Consider the following 19,128-nt stretch of genomic DNA (forward strand, 5'->3'; position numbering starts at 1 on the left):
GCTACAGGAGCCAATAAGATCCAGAATGTTCAAGATATCTTTATTTTAAATCTTATTTTATCACACCCACGTTGGATTGAGCTGTATTGGAACAGCAGTTGTGTAGATTGAAGAGAATAGATCTATATTTGGGTAATATTTATTTACAAGAGATAAATAAAGATACCAGGTCTGTGCATCGAGTATGGAACTAGACCCAGCAGGCAGTTAGCCTAGCTTAGCATGGACCGTAGCAGGAGAGCCGAGGGGCTACCCAAAGGTAATAAAACATCCCCACCACTTCCTCTAAAGGTATGCCAACACATCCATCAGTTTAGCATGCAGAAGCACAATTGTTAGCTAACACACAGCTACACCACATAACTTCATCTAAAACTGAGGCCTTTTAATTTCTGTTTATGTACATTAAATATATAGATTTGTTCACATGTCAGGCGCTCCAGGTGTCTGGGCTACCTGCGACACAGAGATAGAGATGATTTCCATCTTGTGAAAACTCATAAAGCATCTTTGCTCATCATCTAAAGCTTCTGACTGTTCTGCCAGTTGAGGTTGTTGTGATTTAAAAATGCCTCCACCATCATGCTAAAACATCAAAGCTAGGCTAACAAAAAAAAAGAGAAATATAGAATTCATGTCCTGAACAAACACTTTTGTAAGTTAGAGGTGATATTGGTGTTTTACGTCTTTTTGGCTTTAGCGCCGGTGACATGGTCGTCTTCCACGCATGCAGGCGTACAGCAGCAACCAGAAGGCTTCATGCATTTTGGATCGTCCTCTTTTCACGCTGGACAACGCTTCACCTCGGAATCTGACAGGCACTACAACCGTTTTACACCTGCAGCCCCCCTGAGGGTCGCAGACTGAGCATGCAGACGTGTAAATACTGCGGCGAGTCTTCATCCATTCTGCAGATCAAACGATAAACACAGCTCCCAACATTCAGAATCAACTTTCCTTCACTTCGGTGAGGCTACGCCTCCAGCAGGACGTGCCAGCGGCAGACCTGCTGTCCCGGGCTCTCCTTCATGTCCTGCCAGTGCAGCTGCTCCTCCTCGCCACTGCTGTTCTGGCCCATGGCGATCCAGCCCACCATCTCTTTGCGCTTCATGCTGCGGCGGGTGTAGATGGAGACCAGCAGCGTGACGTCCGACAGTTGGAATAGCGCCACCTGGAACATGAAGGTCTCTTTGTAGACCGGGTTGGGCTGGCCGCGGCGCACCGACGTCTTGCACCGTGAGATCTCGTGACCGACGGAGTTCAGGAGGATGAGTCGCCCGTAGGTGTCTGGAAGGAGAAAGCAGAAACGACGTCAGCTGGTTGCTTCCTTTTCTGTTTGTAAAGGTTTGTAACGATGGGTGAACATTTGGAGGACATCTTCTGTGAATAATCGACCCGCGGAAGAACATTCCAACAACGTTCCAGTGTTTAGGGACGGAACACGTTACTGACATCACATTCACATTTTTAGGGTTATTGCATCGACATCTGTCGCTTGCAGACCTGGAGGTCTGTTGACGGCCAGATTTCTGAAGTGGCTGCCCTTGACGAGCTCCACGGACAGACGTCCTGTGGTTCCGTTGTAGGACAGGCCGATCAGGAGTTCTGGGACGCCGCCGTGGGACAGAGACTGATTGGATGAGGCGCTGTCGCTCCGAGACACGGCCGACAGGCTCAGCTGGGACCCCACGGTCTGACGGAACACAACAGAGGGAGAAAACGCCGTGACTCACGACTCCCGCCTGAGCTCGAGGATCAGAGACGCTATGCGGCGTGACAGCTAACACTAGCGTGCATCTCAAAAGTCACCTTGAGGTTACTACGAGGCTCCAGCACCAGCGCCGTCTCCATCTTGGCACCGTCCGGGTCGAGCGCACCCAAACGCAGCACTTTCTCACCCATCATTCTCTCCCGGGACATCCTGCCTCCGAGCGCGTACAGCCGGAACCTCACGGCCGACACGTGCAGGTCAGACGGGCTCAGGTTCGAGAAGCGAAAGCGTTCGTTGAAGTGCGGCAGCGAGCCCTTCTGCACCGACGTCTTCTGCCGTTGTTTCTTGGAGGGGAGCAGGACCATGTGCACCTGCCAGGAGTCCATCCCGCTCCGAGCCTTGTCCGGAATGTCCCGGGCCTGGACCACGCAGATTAACAGCTTCTCCGCGCCGGGATTGTATTCCAGGGTGAGGACCAGGTCGCCACTTTTTGAGACTGCCGTTTGTGAGGAAGCGCCGGCGCTCTGAGGCAGGCCTTCATCTGGGGGAGCGCCAGCGCCGGTTCCCTGTAACGGTGGTGCATATTACCTTAAAACCGGGCGAGGACAATAGGAGGGCCGGCAACACGATCGGGACAAAGGGGGGTTAAGGGTTAAAGGACGTGTGGCATTGACCTGCAGTACCTCAGGGCTCCAGGTGGAGGAGCTGTCTGTGACGTATCTGTTCCGATCTATGACCTCCGCGACCTCGCCACCACCTATGGCTTGTTGATCTACACTCGGGGTGACGCTGTCCGCGTCCCCCGACACCTCCGCCACGCCGGCGTTGTCCAGAGACGCCCTCTCGTCCTCTTCTACGGCTGCAGACAGCGGGTCCAGGAAGCCCTCCTTGGTGTGACCCTCCATGTCTGCAGTGGGAAGGCAACAGGGTAGGAAAGTCAGCATTAGGCCCCCTGCTGGTCCGTTTCAGATCTGTGGGTGTGAGAACAGTCATTTTGAGACAGGTTGGACTTTGGTATCGGGCCTTACAAGTCTGGATCTGGTTCAGCTTTGCATAAGGAAGTGAAGCGACTTCATGAAGATGCTTTAATAATTTTATTCACAATCTAAAATGACCTTGCTGCTTAAACTTAAAAGTAAGTTCATTAATGAACTTAACTCTTATTTATTTCTAAATAATTCTTGTGGAGTTTTATATACAGTATATATATATATATATATATTAATTATTATGATCTGAACTTGTATCGAGTGCGCGTCGCCTACATGATGACGTATTTCTTTATTTATGTCCTTCTCATGTTCAATACAAAAAAAAGAACCGGAAAGTCCGATTTCCGGGAAGCATGACGACACAAGCGGAACCTTCTGTGGATCATCTGTTTCCAACCGGCCACAAATATTGTGACACAGCGCCATGTTTCTTTATCGTGGCTGCATTTTGACGGTCCTCGGTGCGTTCGGGATGTTTAACAAGAATTGATCCGTAAATTCTTCACAATAAAGAGTGTTTTATCGCGTTTCATCTGAGATGACGTCACACGGACGCGTAAAGTCAAGCTTTACGGTCGGTTTTCCTGAATTTGTGACGGTGGTCGTGATTTTAGCTAGCGTGTTAAAAATATGAGACCCAACAACGCGATCTAAAGGAAGCGTCTGGTTCGAAACCCAATTCAAGCCTTCCCGGATCGATATGCTGATTATTCACGCGTGATTTCCTCCCCTGTCCTCCCTGCTCAGTGCTGCTGAGTCTCCATGGAGGGTTTGAAGGAGAAGCTGAAGGTTCTGGCCGTCGCCCGGCGGTCTCGCCCGGGCCCGGAGGAGCCCGTCTACCTGCTGGATGCCGCCCTGCAGCCGGCCGGCCTGCTGGCCGTGTCCTGCTCCGACTTCACCGTCCGCCTTCACAACAAGGACACGCTGACCCAGCTGGGACAGTACCGGGGTCACGGCGGTCCAGTGTCGGGGCTCGTTTTCTCCCACACGACCCCCGACCTCCTCTACTCCGGTTCGGCAGACGGGACGGTCCGGGGATGGGACGCCCGCCGCCCCGGGACCGCCGCGGTCCAGGTGTTTCGGAGCGACCCGCCTCACAGTTTGTGCAGCTTTGACCTGAGCTGCGGCGACACGCTCCTGTGTGCCGGCACCGAGCAGGTGAACGACGAAGACAGCTTCCTGGTTTTCTGGGACGTCAGGAAGACGGGCGGCGGGCTTCTTGGGGTGTATTCTGAGTCGCACAGTGATGACATCACGCAGGTGCGCTTCCACCCTCGAGACGGGGACCGCCTGGCCAGCGGCTCCACGGATGGGCTGGTTAATGTGTTCGACCTGAGCCGGGGGGCGGAGGAGGAGGCGCTCCTCGCCACCTGCAACGGCGACTCATCTGCCGCCTCCCTCTGCTGGTCCGGCGCCGACTCCACCCAGCTGCTGTGCCTGAGCCACGACGCGGGGCTGCACCTGTGGGAGCTGCGTCACCTGGACACCGAGGAGCCTCTGGTCGTCTTCAGCACCTCCGACGCTCGCAGCGCGACTCCGCCGGCCGACGGGGGCGGCGTGGATTATTTAGTGGGCGGGCGATGGCTGGAGGAAGCCCGGAAGCTGCTGGTGGTTGGGGGGCGGAGCAGCGGGGAGCTCCGCTTGATGGAGTGTGACGGCGGGGGGCTCGGTCTGCTGAGCAACCTGGGGGGCGGCCACACGTCCACGGTGCGCTGCTTCCTGTGGGACGCTGCGGGAGAGGCTTTGATCACTGGGGGTGAGGACTCCCAGCTGTTGCTGTGGAAACCAGGAGGGGAAGAGTTCACGAGCGGCAGAAAGGAGTCGATGAAGAGCGAATCAGCTTTGAGAAACGAATCCCGGCCACATAAACGGCGTGGCTACCAGAGAGAGCAGAAGGCCGGTTACCCGAGTGCCACCTGAGGGTCGGAGGAAAGGAGGAGGAGAATCTTTTTGCTGTTTTCGGGCATTGCGGCGTGAGACATTCAGCTCGTCACACTTTTCCCACTGAAAATTTAACCACACGTGATTCTGCTTTGATTTTCTTTCCCTCTGCTCTCGCCTTACAGATAAAACAAAGGTACAGTCCGGCCATAAATTAAAACCGAGTCATGCAAACTCTCCAGAGCACCTTCTCTTTCTTAACAACCTCTGTTGTCGTGATTAGACGTCTGAGTTTTAGCTTTGGGTGAACTTTAAAAGAATAAATACAAGACCTTCGCAGTCTGACGGCTCTGTGCTGCCCTCCACGTGGTCTGACAGGCGGCTGAACTTGTGCAGTTTGTTCAGCGATTCCTGCGTCTGCTGCTCGCCGCCGTTTTTGGCTGCTGCGCAAAAACTGTGCGAACGGGACGCCGAGATCTCAAACCGTTTCAGGATCTCCTCTTCGGAGTCAGAGGAAGTGGTGGCGTCGTCTTCGTCGTCACCGAAGCTGTTCACTGGAGGGAGAGACAAAGAGAACAAGGTGGGACAGGTGAACGGCAGGAGATGAGCGGAGGAACCGAGACAGGAAGGTGGGGGGGGGAATATCACCATGCCTTTGATTCACAAATAAATATGAAAGGAGGATGAAAGAATGCCTGCAAGCACTACTGAGGGCATAAATGCACACACCACACCCACTGGTTTTACTTGTCTTGTTCTTTCGTCTCATAATGGGCTGCAGGTGAACATTGGATCAACAGTATCCATTAGGAGATATAAATACACAAAGTGAGTGAGTAAAGAACGCGTATAAAGTCATGCTCGCTCGCCCTCACAATGGTGGACAGCATCCAAACTGCTAACGCCAGGCGGAAGGTCCCTCCCCCCAACATTGTTTGATCGTAATTGGATAGCAACAGCCGAAGGAGTCGGCGCCTCCACTCTAAAGCGCAGGTCGCCATCTCGACAGAAGCGATCGCCATGGTTACACATGGAGCAGGAAGCTGCCCGCTGAGTGGGCGAGCAACAGGAGATGGTCTGAATGGATTTATAACTCGATGAGCACCTGACACACCTTTACAGGCGAACACTGAAACTCCGCGGCCTCCGGCTGAAACGCCCAGCCTTCTTTCAGTCGGTTATTATTGATCAGAAACACTCATGACGGGACAAAAGACATTTCTGACAGATGAGTCGAGTCTGGTCTCAATGTTCTTCTGCGTGTTCCTGCAGTTTTAAATGCTCCTCCTCCATCCTTGTTCTGCGTGATCAATGAGGCTGAGCCATTTTATTTAAATGTGTTCTGTGAAAACCTGCCAGACCACTTTTTCCCTTTTACTGCTCCTACCTCTGAAATAATTTCCTCCTAAATAGAAATTATTTTGGCCTGAAATTGCCTTTGTATTCAATCTCTTTAGATTTAGTCCCTGGGATACATTTTATCTTAATTTTTTGGTTAATGATTGCTAAGAAAAGGCTGAAGTTTGAAACAGATGGAGCCGAGTCGAGCCGTATTGATCGTACGAGGCAGCATTGAACTTTATTTGATCATTTCTATATTTCAACCTAAACAACACGAGGGTAAGTTCTGTTAGCCCAAACCCGCCGCCCTGACTCACAGACATGAAGGAACCTTTTTCTAAAGCAACACCTTGAAGCTCGCTTCTTGAAAACGCCTTCAGTTCATTAGTTTTACACTGAAAGTGGCGGGCCAGCTTTAAATGTTCACTGTGAGAGACGGCGACCGTCCCCGGCTGAAAGTCAACGTTAGTTATTGGACAGATAAAATCCCCTACCTCCTCCTCTGCTCCTCCGGATGGATTTGAACTGCAAATGCGACTCAAACAGGGTGTTTTATTTGTTCAAGAGACGAAGTGGAAATACCAGACTTCACCTGCTGCAGGTGGAGAGCAAACAAAGCAGCGCGGCGTTTGGGCAAACAGACTCCACCTGGATTCAGCTTCCCGCTCCAGGAACGTTCTTCCTGTGGTTCGCTTCGGTTCAGCGAACCCTGTTTGATCTCAGAGGTGATTAGCCAGCGATCACATGGCCGACCGCCAACTAATTTGCATATTTCAGAGCACTATAGCCAACAGCTGGCTAGCTTAGCTTCATATAGCTGGAAACAGGAGGAAGCTAAAATAGAATGGAAGCAGCTTCCAACCAAACCCTGGAAGCTGTTCCAACAGTTTTACAATCTGAAGTATTTTCATCCACGTACGCTGACAAATGCTTGTTTGTGCCTGTTTTAATGACATCAGGCTTGAATAACCTTCCCTGTGTCAGAGACAGCAATGAGCAGAGAACACGAGACACCACCTGAGAGGCGTCTTGCCGTTTCGTTTTCTCTTCTGTAGACTCTGAATTCTTTCTCAAGGTTTTTAAAACTTGATTTTTTTCATTATGTGCTCCTGTAGAGTTTCATGGCAGCTATGAGGCTGACTCATTCAACTCTTTCCCTAATGCATAAAGGGCAGACTCGCCCACCACTGCTCAAACACAAAGTCACCCACGCCCTGCGCCTTTCCTGCATCATTTAATGCATGCAGAGTTAAGTTCTCTCTCTCTCCTACTGAGATCTCTCAGGTTTTGTTAAAAAAAATGAACCTTGAGAAGAAAGCAAGTCCTCTTTAGGAAAGACTCTGAACCCAGCAGACGTAGAGTCATGATGGTTTTCAATATAGTTCTCATATTTTAGATTTTCGTTCTGGCATTATTTCATCGTGCCTGACTGTTTTCATGTCGTGCAGGTAAATGTAAATGCAGGTTAGAGTTTGTCGACTGCAAGGTCTAGAAATGTATTGTGGTTTTATAAATGCAATGTACACAGAGGTACACGTTAGCATCACGGCTTCCTGCCAGCCTTTGATTTTGAAAGGTGTCATGACAACACGACTGAATATTTAGTTCCATAAAAACCAGTGGTGTCTCCTGGAAGTCGAGGGAAGACTGGACAGTAAACATCACTTTACACTTAGCTGTCTTTCTTTAGCTAGTATAATTTTTGTTTTGCAGCAGCCTTGTATCCACACACCTTTTTGAGTTGTAATGACGTCACATGACTTTAACGGGTGAATGCATCACGACCGGACATCCTCATCGAGCAAATTAAAACCAAACAGTTAGCCCATGAGGACGGTCTTACTGAGTCCGTGGTGCACCCCCCGTCGTCTCTTCTTCCAGTGGCCTTGCTGCTCCAGACAGGGAAGCCCGCCGACACGCGAGAAGCATAGCTTCTTGTTGATGAAGAGGAAGAGGACAGCCAATGCCACGATGACGACGCCCACCGTCGACAGGAAGCCGATGGCCTCCGGGGTGACTGGCAGGAAGAGCGAGAGGGGACACACAATGACACACTGATCAGACCACACAAACAGACAGTCTGGATACACACACACACACACACACAGAGTACGCATGGTACATGTGATACACACAGACACAACGGTCGACACTTTAGTATTAGAGTTTCTTTCAGTTCAGAAACAGCCACAGGAGAAGGCGTGAATTAGCATTAGCGTGTTAGCATCAGCGTCATATATTCCTGGTGGGATTAAAGCAGGTAAAATGGAAAGAAATACAGAATGAAGGGAGCGAGAGATGAACGGCAATGAGAGGTAAGTTGGGATAAAAGAGACAGAAAGAAATAATGGGGGGATAAACGCTGGTGTAGATGAAGGGAATGGAGAGGGGGAACGCGGTACAAGGCGTACGACTCTGCTCTGAATGAGGCGGATGAATAGATAAGCATATGATGTGGGGGGGGGCTGTCTCCTGTTTCCACAGTAACATTTCAGAGAGGAGAACTGAATCACCGGGATCAATGGGAGCAAATGGAGACAATTATTCATCCTGCAGATGCTGAAGAAAAGGGCCTCAGTCGGTGTGCGTTGAGGATGTTAACGCCGTAATGTCTTATTTATACCTTCTGCACCTTCTCCCACGCTGCACACATGTACCGGATTCATCGCCACAGAAAAACATCTCCTCACATCAGCACTGAGCGATGGCGTTGTGTGTGTGTGTGGCGACGGCGGCTGGTGAAGTCCCACATTCGCACTAAAAGCAGATACCGGGACACGTTTGGGACCCGTCGTCGCTTTTCTTGGATTATTCTTCCTATCAAATGACACACAAGTCTGACAGCGGGATAATAATCCCACCTGGGAATGCTAATGATGTCCGATGCAGCATGAAAGCACTCCTACGGTAGCCATTACAGCCCCTCCAAACATTAAGGTCTCAACTGGCATGGCACAGTCAGATTACCGACCGTTTCAAAATCAATGATTAGATCAATTTTACACCAAAATAATGCCTCTGTCCCAGTTTAAATATTTAAAACATCCAATTGGAATACGAGTTTCCGAGCTAAAACGCAACCCAAACAAGTGCTCGACTCATTTTGAGTATTTTAAATGCACATTTCTAAACAAACAAGACAACATGGCTTTTTTGTATCCTGATTTTGGGAATGTTGGTCGCCTACCAAATTCCATCTCCAATGCAAGTTCATACAAATTGAACATCCAACGAGCCTCGTGAGCAAAATCCATGTTAATCCCCGCATGCTGAAGGACATTCAGCTTCAACGCCTGATTGATCACCTGGGTAAAGCTTCCCGTAATCCCAATCAAAAGGCCCTTTATCCATCTGCGATGAAAATTCAACATTCCCATCGTATCTTTTCGTCATGTCTTCACTAAACCGAACAACTCCCAGCTATAAGAACGCCATCCCACATGATCCGGCTGATGATTTCCAAAACGTTCCCAGAGGCTTTTTTTTTTATTGTTTGCAGGAAATGTTTAAACTTAAACATTAAAATGCTGCTGGCAGCAAAGTGAAACAACGACATGGAGCTAGCAAACAGGGATTGCACCTGAAAAAGTTAGTGCAGTCCTTTGGTGTGTTAGCATCACTGCTCCATAATCAGCAGACTGCCCCCTACAGGCTGGGGGTGAGTTACTCTTTTATAGTCTGGCATGATTCCGGTCTTTGGAACTGGAGATAAAGTAACAGATAAGTATCCATGGAGAGGACAATATGGAGCTCACATAGCGAGACGCATAGTCATGGTTGAAGCCATTATGAGACAATGTATTTTTAAAGAAGGCATCTTTTAACACAGAGACCGATCAATAATGAAAGCTGGAGATAGCAACGCAGCTTTAAAGCGACTCAAGCAGGTGTGGATTTAAATCTGAATAAGATGTACGGACGTTCTAAAAATGATCCGCAAACTGTTTTCCTCAGAAGTGACTGTATTATCTCTAAATTTGGATTGTTCCCATCCCGACACGGGAGCTGCAAAAACCTTCCTGGATGTGTAAGACCAAACCATCCCTGCAAAGCGTGATTTAATCATGATTAAAAACATCTTTACATCTGACCCCACTGCACTCTGTTGTTGTTGGGAGGGAAGGTCAAGTCAACCCAGAAACATCAGGACACCATGTTTTCAGTCTGACTCAAACCCACAGACTGCAAGCTCACACACACACACACACACACACACACACACACACACCTGAGAATCATAGTTTCCCTGGAAACAGCCCAGTTGCTCTATTAAGGTATAATGAGTGTGCCTTTTCCCACCCACTGTAAGAAGGTCTCATGTTACCATGGCACTGTCTGTTCGTCCTGATTGGCCGGGAGGACGAGAGCATGATGAAGGGTCGAGATGAAGAGATGATGAACGAGAAGAAAAACAACAACTCAGGGAGAAGCTCAAAACTTCACTGAATAAATGCGCAGCCAGGCGCGGATGCTTAATTCATACCCGCCTGAAAGGACTTCTACGAGGTTTTAAACATAACGTCACCTTAGAAACCTCTCAAATGTGTCAGAATAAAGTACTCATCACTCACAGCATCGATTTAATGTACGAGTCTTTGTCTTGTTTAAATACTCAGACCCACAAAGGAGCCGTTAGCGGTTAGCTAGCATCTTCTCCCCTCCCGGTTCAGAAAATAGGTGAATTGATGATTCTGAATGGTTGCTGTGATCGATGGCAGACCCGACCACGGCGTGGCCCAGCTTTCACCCAGTGTCAGCTGCCGTGGGTTCCAGCTCCCGGCCTCCAATCATTAAATATGATGAATGAAAGCTCAGTTGCCTGGTTTACTTTCAAGTTGCCATTAAATTCTTTTTTTTTTCCTTTTTCACATTTTTCTCAAAACAAAACCGGTCTTTGAATTTCTCTGTTTATTGACCTTATGGGCCGCTCACCCTTCAAGAGCCCTGAAATCATATTTATGAATTACTTTATAACTCTAACCCCAAAAAACTGGTTCTGAATGTGTGCAGAATAAAGACTAAAATAAGAATGTAAAACGTATAATAATTATATAGAAGTTAAAAAAGCACGATATGCTTCACTAATCTAAATCACTTAAGTCTAAAATCTAAATCTAATGACAGAAAGAGAATTCAAGTCCAACCAAAACAAAACTTGTGCCGCCATCTTTCGGTAACCGGATGCACTGCAACGTAAATCCAAGAATAATTCCAATCGTGATGAATTTATGATTTAAACTTTAACAGCAGGGAAGGCAGGAATGCACATTACTGGATAATGAACTGTTTTATTATACAGTACATTTAGCAGAGGATTTCAAGTCGGATATATAAACATTGCTTTTTGCGTTGACGTCACTGTGAGAATTTCAGTTTAAAAAAGGTCACGACCTCGTGAGAAAATGTGTTCCTGCTCAACACGCTTTCACTGGTGACTCACTCAGACCAAAGGCTATTAGCTGACGCTAGCGCTAACTGAGACAACAAGTCTAGCTGGTGTTGATGGATTAACTTCCACACAGCAGGGAACTAATAAACCAGGTGGGAAAGTCCTTAACAAGGCTTTTCCTTAACCAGGTTACTTTTTAACCGTTTTGTTTTGTTGGTGACCAATTTAAGCTGGCGTGCTAAATGTTAGTCAAACAGTTTGTCGACTGAGGCGTCTGACTCGTTTCAGTTAAACAGTCAGCAGACGGGGTATTTGTTCAACGGCTCGGCGATCATTTGGTGGACCTTCGAGGTTTATTCTTCATGTTCGAAACACAAAAGCTTCAACGACTCGTAGCACGAACTCGAAAACAAGTCCGGCAAGTCAGTTTCATAACTGAGCGCTGGACGGAATGCACAAAGTACAAAAGCCAATGGAACTCCAAGGCCTGCGGTCAGAGCGTTTCAATCGGACAACCCTGCTATGTGAGGGAGGACATTAAAGGATTTGTATTTTATGTAAACCCAAGTAACTACCCAGCATGGAGGGGAGGTTACAGGGGTTTCCAGTTGAACCAATTCATTTAGATTTCATTTATAGTCATTGCTGTGGTTTCATCTTTGGTATACTGTATTAATGTCTGATTGATGGAATTCGGCTAAACAAAGAGCAACTTGAAGAATCCCACAACATCTGAAAGTTAGATTATAATGAATAATAAAGTAGAATCGAGCGAAAGGCCTCTTTAAACTCATCCTGGAGGAAACGCAGGCTGCGTCATGAAACCATAGACGTAGAGGATTATAATCCCTCAATAACCAAGAAGAAATGAAATCGGCACAGGATTATCTGATAGTTTTCTGGGCCTGCAGAAATACAGAAGAGGTTTATTTGAGGTGGTCTTGATGGAGTAACTCTCCAGAGGGTATCACAACGCCCCCAGCAGGAACACTGAACATCATCTGTATTATATTGATTGGTCTCAATCGATAATAAAGATAACATTCAGACCGACGCCAGCATTGGAGAGACATCTTACGAATTGGCCTACACATCCCGCCTCTATCTCGGATAAGACCCAAATAACAACCCGCAGAAAACAAACATCACAGCCCGATCAGAGGCCACCCGGCGGGGGGGGACGGTCATACTTACTGTCCGAGGACATGGCTGCGGTTGTTTCCCTCAGACGGGTGGCGGAACGGAGCGTGTGATGGTCGGCTCAGAGACGGCAGCGATCCCGCCGCTCCTCATCCTCCGACCAGCGAGTCTGCTGCAGCGCGGCGGAGCACGAAGACGCCTTCAGGAACTGTGGGAAACATCAGCACTCAGCGGGTTCACGCTAACCTCGTTACAGAAATGTGCACATTAAACGTTTAGACAAACATTTTTATTTAAATTACCGGAGTTAACTTCTCGGAATTCTGTACCGAAATATATGAAAATCAGAATTGTATATGAAACAACCCGAATCTACATGAAGTTAAACCTCTACGCACTTAATCAAATTAAGTTTAGCTAGTTCTAGCTAGTTAGCCTGTCTAACTGCGGAGCCACTGGTTTCTTGTGATAAAAATTAAACAATGCATTCTTATATATAAAATACTATTTTCAAAATAGTATTTTTATTATAAACTACTCAGTCATGGGTTAATATTTGATTAGCAAGTTAGCCCACCTAGCTTAGCAGAGCGTTTGGTTTTTGTAGAAACTGCAAAATAGCTAAGTAAAACTTAATTTCATATAAAATCTCATTTTCAAATGCTTAAAATTAGTACTTAACTGTTTACGTTACTTCATCAAGTAATGGTAGCGTGCAGAGTAAGGCCATGTTTATTCTTTGATTTCGTGAAATGTATGATCTTAAATACACTTCTTACGTATTTTCCCCAGATTTCCCATTAACCTAGCTCATCGGATATGACGTCACCAACATCCTGTTCAGTACATCGACCCAGTCCCGCTTTGGACCCAACCGGGTTGTGACCATGTCTCGGCTGCAGAGTTCCGGTTCCGGGTTTTTCATTAGGTGTAACCACCACCTGACATAAATATATTTGTACCACAACAGATTTAAAAATATTTTTGTGTAAATTATACAAAAGTCATGTAAGATGCAGAATGGAATCCATTTTTAATTTTGCACAGATTCTGCAGGGATTTGAGGAGCATATTTGTTGTTGTTTACCCTGTGAAACTTTGTGTAAACAAGGAAACAATCTCTGCTTCATTCTTGAAGACCTACAAGTAGCCTGAAATCTAATCACATTAAACTGCAAAGAAATAAAAACCATTTGCTTTGAGTCATTATCAGACTTAAAAATTTAAAAATTTACAAGCATTCGTATTTTCCGTGAGACAGAACTGGAAGCACAGTGTTCCGGATTGTAAAAAATATCTCTAAAATAAAAACCACATCAAGGTTCCAGTAGGCTCCCGTCGTGACGCAGGTAGACTCAGTTCCACTTCTCTGTCTTCAACAATCTTGCCCTCTCTGGATGGGACAAAAAGAAAAGAAAATAGAAAAATTAAATATAGAAAAGTTCAGAAAAACAAAATTTTCTGTCTTCCAGCATTTCAGGAATTTAAAAGACTATCACATTTTAAAGGCATGTTTACCTTCAGCTGGCAGCGTCGTCAGAGAATTCATCAAAGTGAACTTTGACTCTTCTCTCCTCTGGTCACCTGACAGGAAGGACATTTCAGGGAGTGAGGATTATTTCACATAACAGACAGATCTATCCTCATCTGCTATAAGAGAGAAGCAGGTACACTTAAATACGGACTAGGAATCAGTCGCGTCTGATTTTTATTTGAGGTCCCAGGGACTCTCAGAATAAGGACGCAGTCCCATGTTTTCATTCACGTATTACAACATTAGTATCATGGTGTCTAATTTAACATATTTTTTCAGAGGACCAGACTTCTTGTTATTGAAATACACTCCAGATGCCGCTGCAAAGTGAGCAAACATCAGATGAAAGGTGAGGAGGGAGTCAGCCTGTAGGAGGGATTTACCTGAGAGATGTGCAGTCATGAGCGTTCTGGCTTTGAGCGATGGTTTCACTGCTCTGGAATAATGTGATGGGTGGGAGGCCCCCGCTTCGTTGCTTTGGGCTCCCAGCTTCACCGGACGATGCCGGCGTGACTTGCAGGCCTGGGAGACGCAGAAATAAACACATTATGTTTAAATACTTTTATTTTATTTTTTTTAAAGGAGGCACAAACCTCTGTCGCATGTCCGAACGCTTTTGATTTGATGGAGGCAAGGAGCGTGGCTCTGTCAGAACACTGAGGACACAAAGCAGACAGTGAACAACAGCGCCTCCCTCTGGACAAATGTGCTACTCCAGCTTGAATGAAAAAAGCACCTCCGAGACTGATGATGATTCACTTCAGTTCAAGCATTTCGACTCCTGCAGGAGGCGCCACGTGCAACACGGCTAAAGCACCACCTCCGAGCTCCACTCACCTCTCTCTGAGATGACGTTGCTTCGCCGCTGTCTTCTTCCTCCTCCTCCTCCTCATCCTCCTGACAAGCACAATAATCAAACCACATCACCTCCTACTTTTCTCATATAGAATTATATGCTCTGCTGTTTGGTGGCACAAGATGTCTCAAATGTGTTTGTTCAGAGGTTTTTAGGTGCAAACGTGTGCGACGAGACCCTGTAAAACACAGCCACGTTGAAGGTAACGGCGCCGGTACAGGTGTGACCTGCGGTTGAGTCTCACCGGCTCGTACTGCCACGTGTAGAAATCCACCACCGTGTTGCGCAGCTGAGGGATGATGTTCTTACGAATCAGGTTGACGGAGGAAAACGCCTGTTCTGACGGGGAGCACACGGAAGCCTTCATCTTTTCATAGCGCTCATGAATGTTGGACAATTCCTGCAACACAACAAAGAGCACAAGTTACACCTCCTCAGGAATCCGCCTTCGGAGCGTCGGGAGTCGAACCTCCTCTCACCTCCAGCAGCTCCATGTTGACCAGCTCCTGTGGACGAGACATTCTCTCAATGAAATCTTTGCACAGCGTGAACCTCTTCACTTTCCTCTTCCTCCTGAAAGTCAGCTGGCGGGAGAGAAAGATAGAGGAGAGATCAAGTATACGAAATGCGACGTATGGTTTTCAGTGAACATCAGATGAGTGTTGAGCAGCTCACCACAGACGGCATCGCTGTGTAGTAGAACGCTTTGTGGAAGACGAGCTGATGCAGGATGTAAATGACATCAAAATGCTGAGCGTCCACAGCATCCTTCTCAAACTTCTTCACGTACTCCCAGTCCTTCAGCGCGATCCGGATCTGCAACCAGACACACAACAATCAGCCAACATCGACTCTGTAGAACTTTATTTAACGGCCCCGTTGATGCTTGCGTTCTCCTGACCTGCTCTGAGGGGGAGGCTGTCTGACAGTGATACAGACTGTACAGCAGATAAAGTCCTCCAACTCGGATCTGGAAGCTGAAGGGAGGCAGGAAGAACCTGCAAGCTGTTTTCAGGATCAGACGAGTGAAAACTCGAGACTCTATCTCTGTAGTGCCGCTGAAAAATGGTGGGACACAGCATGTTAAATATTGAACTTGATTCTGAAAAACATCAATAAATTAGTTAATTTAATTATCAGTTAACAGCAGAAAACACGGTCTATTAGGTGCCGTAACGCCATCGTGAATAGAATATATATTTATGAAGTCAAATTACATACTATAAAATGTCAATTTAATGAAAAAGACATTTTAAAAAACTATATTGTCCATATTTCAGATGACATTCTTTTCCTCATTTTATCAGTTATGTTTTCCTGTTGCTGTTTCATTACGTTCAGTATGTTATTACAATAAAACTAAATTAAAGAAGAAGAAAAACGCATAAATAATAATAAAGGTAAGGAGCCTTTCTGTTTAGTAATAAATAGTGTCAATTAATATAAAACAATAAATAACAAACAGGTTATTAAAGAAGTGAAATATTTAGATTAAACTGACGAGAAGATCTGTGAGAACTTCGTTTCCCTCCAAATGTTTTTGAAGACCTCGAACCGGACGGATTCCGTCTCCTTGAAGCGTTTCAGCAGCTCCTCGCAGTCTTCTTCCACCTGTTCCCGACAGAATTCCATGTCGCTGCGGCTCCAACAGACAGATGGCCGGTAAAACTAAGAGATCGAAGTTATAACATTTCAATTAATCAAGTTTCTCTTAATAAAACGAGTTAAAAGCAGGTAAAACGGGACATGTTTTCAGAATGTAAACACGACAGCCAAGACAGTCGCCGGATTTCTACGTCATTCTTACGCGTCGCCTTCACAAGCGCTTGTGATGCCTTCAAAACTGATTGAATTTGAAGATGATATCCACAATGTTATTGTTTTTCCTCAGCTAGTATGTTTCTAAATTTAAATGTAATGTAAAATATGTATAGTTTTTGAAAAAAAATGCTTAATGCACTAACAATACCTCAAATTATTATTAAAATTCAACAAATTCCAACATAACACACCAGAGACAAACGTAAGCGCTTTATTTTACCGACTGAATATATTTTCAGGGATATGTAATCCTTTAGTCTTGACTGCACATAATTAACTCTATATATTTTATTTCGTATCGTATTTACTTCAAATTAAAATGATTTAATATATAATATTCAGGTTTTAATCGCATTATATTTATTATTTTTAGCTCCGCAGGAATCCCTGAACGCAACAACCGGATCTGTGACTCACGTCTTGCGGAAGTAAACACGATCATCTGACGTGGATCCGCAGAGGCCGAGCAGTAGGACAAATTGGATCATCTGGAACTGAATTCAGTCTTCTAGAGGAACATCTAGCTCGATTTAAAGTCATTTATGGGCTCTGAAGGCGTCGTCTAAAGTTTCGGGATCATTTACGCCCCTGGTAAACTTTCCGCTGTTAGCTAAAATGGCGTTAGCGTTAGCCGAAGACGACAACAGACCGTTCACCGGGCTTTCAGACGTCTCGATCTCAGAGGACATCCCGGTGGAGGGAGATATATCTGTGCCCGTTTCATCCTATCTGCGTGACGATGGATTCTCCACGCTTGACGAGCCAGTAAAGGAGACCATCTTGCGGGACCTGCGGGCGGTGGGGAAAAAGTTCGTCCATGTTTTGTACCCGAAGCGCAGCTCGGCTCTGCTGCGGGACTGGGACCTGTGGGGCCCGCTGCTGCTCTGCGTCACGCTGGCTCTGCTGCTGCAGGGCGGCGCGGCCGACAGCGACGACCAGGGGGGGCCACAGTTCGCCGAGGTGAAGGGGGTTTGTTTTATATCCAGGATGACCATCGCAACACGGTTGAGTTCTATTTGCATGTTTGTCCTCTTTCAGGTCTTCGTCATCATCTGGTTCGGCTCCATCATCATCACCCTCAACTCCAAGCTGCTGGGTGGGACCATCTCCTTCTTCCAGAGCCTGTGCGTGTTGGGGTACTGCATCATGCCTCTGACCATCGCCATGGCCGTGTGCCGAGTCGTCCTGGTCGGCGGCTCGGGGACCGTCAGCTTTGCCGTGCGGCTGGCGGTGGTGACCGCGTCCTTTGGCTGGTCCACCTTCGCCTCCACGGCTTTCCTCGCCGACAGCCAGCCGCCCAACCGCAAGGCTCTGGTGGTGTACCCGGTGTTCCTCTTCTACTTTGTGATTGGGTGGATCATCCTGACATTCTCGCCGTCACCGTAGGAGAAAGGGAAAATGGAGCGGATCCAAGCTAATCTGACAGAGACAGGAGTTTTTGTGAAAGGACAAAACTCCGTCCGACCCCGGTGTTTGCCTTTGAGCTCAGATAAATGACTATGAACGGACTGTGAGGGGTTTTAGAAGAGTCCGGTTGGTTTTGAATTAGTTAAAAAGCCAATTAGAGCAGCCAGATTATTCCAGTTTGTCTCCCAGATCTTTAAAAGTTGTGTCGAAAAAATTCCACAGAATTGTACATAGAAATTCTCGGTGAATGTCTGACGTCACAGGGCTGCTTGATCTTTTCCTACTGGTCTCCCTGCATTTTTGAAACCTCCTGTTTTCTCTGACATTTTATGATTTCACCATAAATCATTTTTTGGGGCCAAATTTAGAGGCGTTCTGCAGAACCCTGGCGGGGCAGCTGTTGGTGGATAGATATTATTTTTGGCTTTGAGCTGTTTTGTTTCTGTGTATCCGGGGACATTTTTTTTGTTTTATGTTACATGACAGGAAGATGGGAGAATGCCTGTTTCGGTCAGCCGGAGGAAGATCTGCTGAAGTTTGAAAGCCAGCTCCCAGTTATCTTAACTCAAAGTCTGAATGAGAGGAAACGGGTGGATTAGCTCTTTAACTAAATCTACCCATGAGACCCTCTATGGCTCACCGGTTATTTTTTTCCACCGATGGCGCTAACAAGTCCGTCGCTGATATGAACGAACGCTGTGGGTCAAATTGGAATCTCACGGATGCCGTGTCTCCAAAAATCCCACGGACCTCCCCCTGATGCATGGAGACGACGGCATGCAGGCTGCAAAAACCGTTCTGGGTGATTCAGAACGAGCTGAAAACAAGACTCCACGATCTGTTGTCAGCTGATTTTTCTCTTCCCACGATCCTGACCTTTTTATAACCCCGCCTTGATATTTTCTCAAATCCTTTCATTTATTCTCATTTATGTGTTCATTTTCATCAACAATTAAAAATAATGAAAATATGTTTGTGTTATGCTTCTCTTGCAAGATGACACACACTTGGCTCCACTAGATTCCACTGGGATTCATCCATTCCGTTTCGGGGGGG

The 19,128-nt window shown here is 46.7% G+C and overlaps 4 protein-coding genes across 4 annotated transcripts; 2 read left to right on the plus strand and 2 right to left on the minus strand.

Annotated features, from left to right (window-relative positions):
• Positions 1-973: 973 nt before the first annotated feature.
• Positions 974-12,521, minus strand: syt16 (synaptotagmin XVI). The gene is made up of 7 exons (XM_068751699.1): positions 12,509-12,521; positions 7,769-8,005; positions 4,917-5,138; positions 2,386-2,618; positions 1,810-2,277; positions 1,504-1,693; positions 974-1,287 (listed from the first exon to the last, which is right to left on the minus strand). Exons 1-7 carry the CDS (start codon positions 12,519-12,521, stop codon positions 974-976), a joined length of 1,677 nt encoding a protein of 558 aa, XP_068607800.1.
• wdr89 (WD repeat domain 89) lies at positions 3,167-4,825 on the plus strand. Its single transcript, XM_068751700.1, has 2 exons — positions 3,167-3,277; positions 3,451-4,825. The coding sequence occupies exon 2, from the start codon at positions 3,466-3,468 to the stop codon at positions 4,621-4,623; it is 1,158 nt and encodes a 385-aa protein (XP_068607801.1). The 5' UTR covers positions 3,167-3,277; positions 3,451-3,465; the 3' UTR covers positions 4,624-4,825.
• A 965-nt stretch (positions 12,522-13,486) lies between the features above and the next one.
• snapc1b (small nuclear RNA activating complex, polypeptide 1b) lies at positions 13,487-16,622 on the minus strand. Its single transcript, XM_068751724.1, has 10 exons — positions 16,346-16,622; positions 15,746-15,902; positions 15,520-15,660; positions 15,324-15,428; positions 15,089-15,244; positions 14,826-14,885; positions 14,582-14,644; positions 14,372-14,510; positions 13,973-14,038; positions 13,487-13,847 (listed from the first exon to the last, which is right to left on the minus strand). Exons 1-10 carry the CDS (start codon positions 16,474-16,476, stop codon positions 13,810-13,812), a joined length of 1,056 nt encoding a protein of 351 aa, XP_068607825.1. The 5' UTR covers positions 16,477-16,622; the 3' UTR covers positions 13,487-13,809.
• A 493-nt stretch (positions 16,623-17,115) lies between these two features.
• yipf6 (Yip1 domain family, member 6) lies at positions 17,116-19,021 on the plus strand. The gene is made up of 2 exons (XM_068752220.1): positions 17,116-17,625; positions 17,704-19,021. The coding sequence occupies exons 1-2, from the start codon at positions 17,281-17,283 to the stop codon at positions 18,049-18,051; spliced, it is 693 nt and encodes a 230-aa protein (XP_068608321.1). The 5' UTR covers positions 17,116-17,280; the 3' UTR covers positions 18,052-19,021.
• Positions 19,022-19,128: the final 107 nt, after the last annotated feature.

The sequence above is a fragment of the Brachionichthys hirsutus genome, chromosome 18 (genome assembly GCF_040956055.1).
Source record: "Brachionichthys hirsutus isolate HB-005 chromosome 18, CSIRO-AGI_Bhir_v1, whole genome shotgun sequence".
In the NCBI taxonomy this organism is placed as follows: domain Eukaryota; kingdom Metazoa; phylum Chordata; class Actinopteri; order Lophiiformes; family Brachionichthyidae; genus Brachionichthys; species Brachionichthys hirsutus.

Coding starts and splice junctions, on each gene's coding strand:
- wdr89 (XM_068751700.1), top strand. CDS start 3,466: ATGGAGGGTTTGAAGGAGAAGCTGAAGGTTCTGGCCGTCGCCCGGCGG.
- syt16 (XM_068751699.1), bottom strand. Junction 2,278..2,385: donor GGAGCCCTGAGGTACTGCAG/GTCAATGCCACA, acceptor CCACCGTTACAG/GGAACCGGCGCTGGCGCTCC. Junction 1,694..1,809: donor AGCCTCGTAGTAACCTCAAG/GTGACTTTTGAG, acceptor GTGTTCCGTCAG/ACCGTGGGGTCCCAGCTGAG.
- snapc1b (XM_068751724.1), bottom strand. CDS start 16,476: ATGGAATTCTGTCGGGAACAGGTGGAAGAAGACTGCGAGGAGCTGCTG. Junction 15,245..15,323: donor TCAACATGGAGCTGCTGGAG/GTGAGAGGAGGT, acceptor GTTGTGTTGCAG/GAATTGTCCAACATTCATGA. Junction 14,645..14,825: donor CAACGTCATCTCAGAGAGAG/GTGAGTGGAGCT, acceptor TTGTGTCCTCAG/TGTTCTGACAGAGCCACGCT.
- yipf6 (XM_068752220.1), top strand. CDS start 17,281: ATGGCGTTAGCGTTAGCCGAAGACGACAACAGACCGTTCACCGGGCTT. Junction 17,626..17,703: donor GGGGGCCACAGTTCGCCGAG/GTGAAGGGGGTT, acceptor GTCCTCTTTCAG/GTCTTCGTCATCATCTGGTT.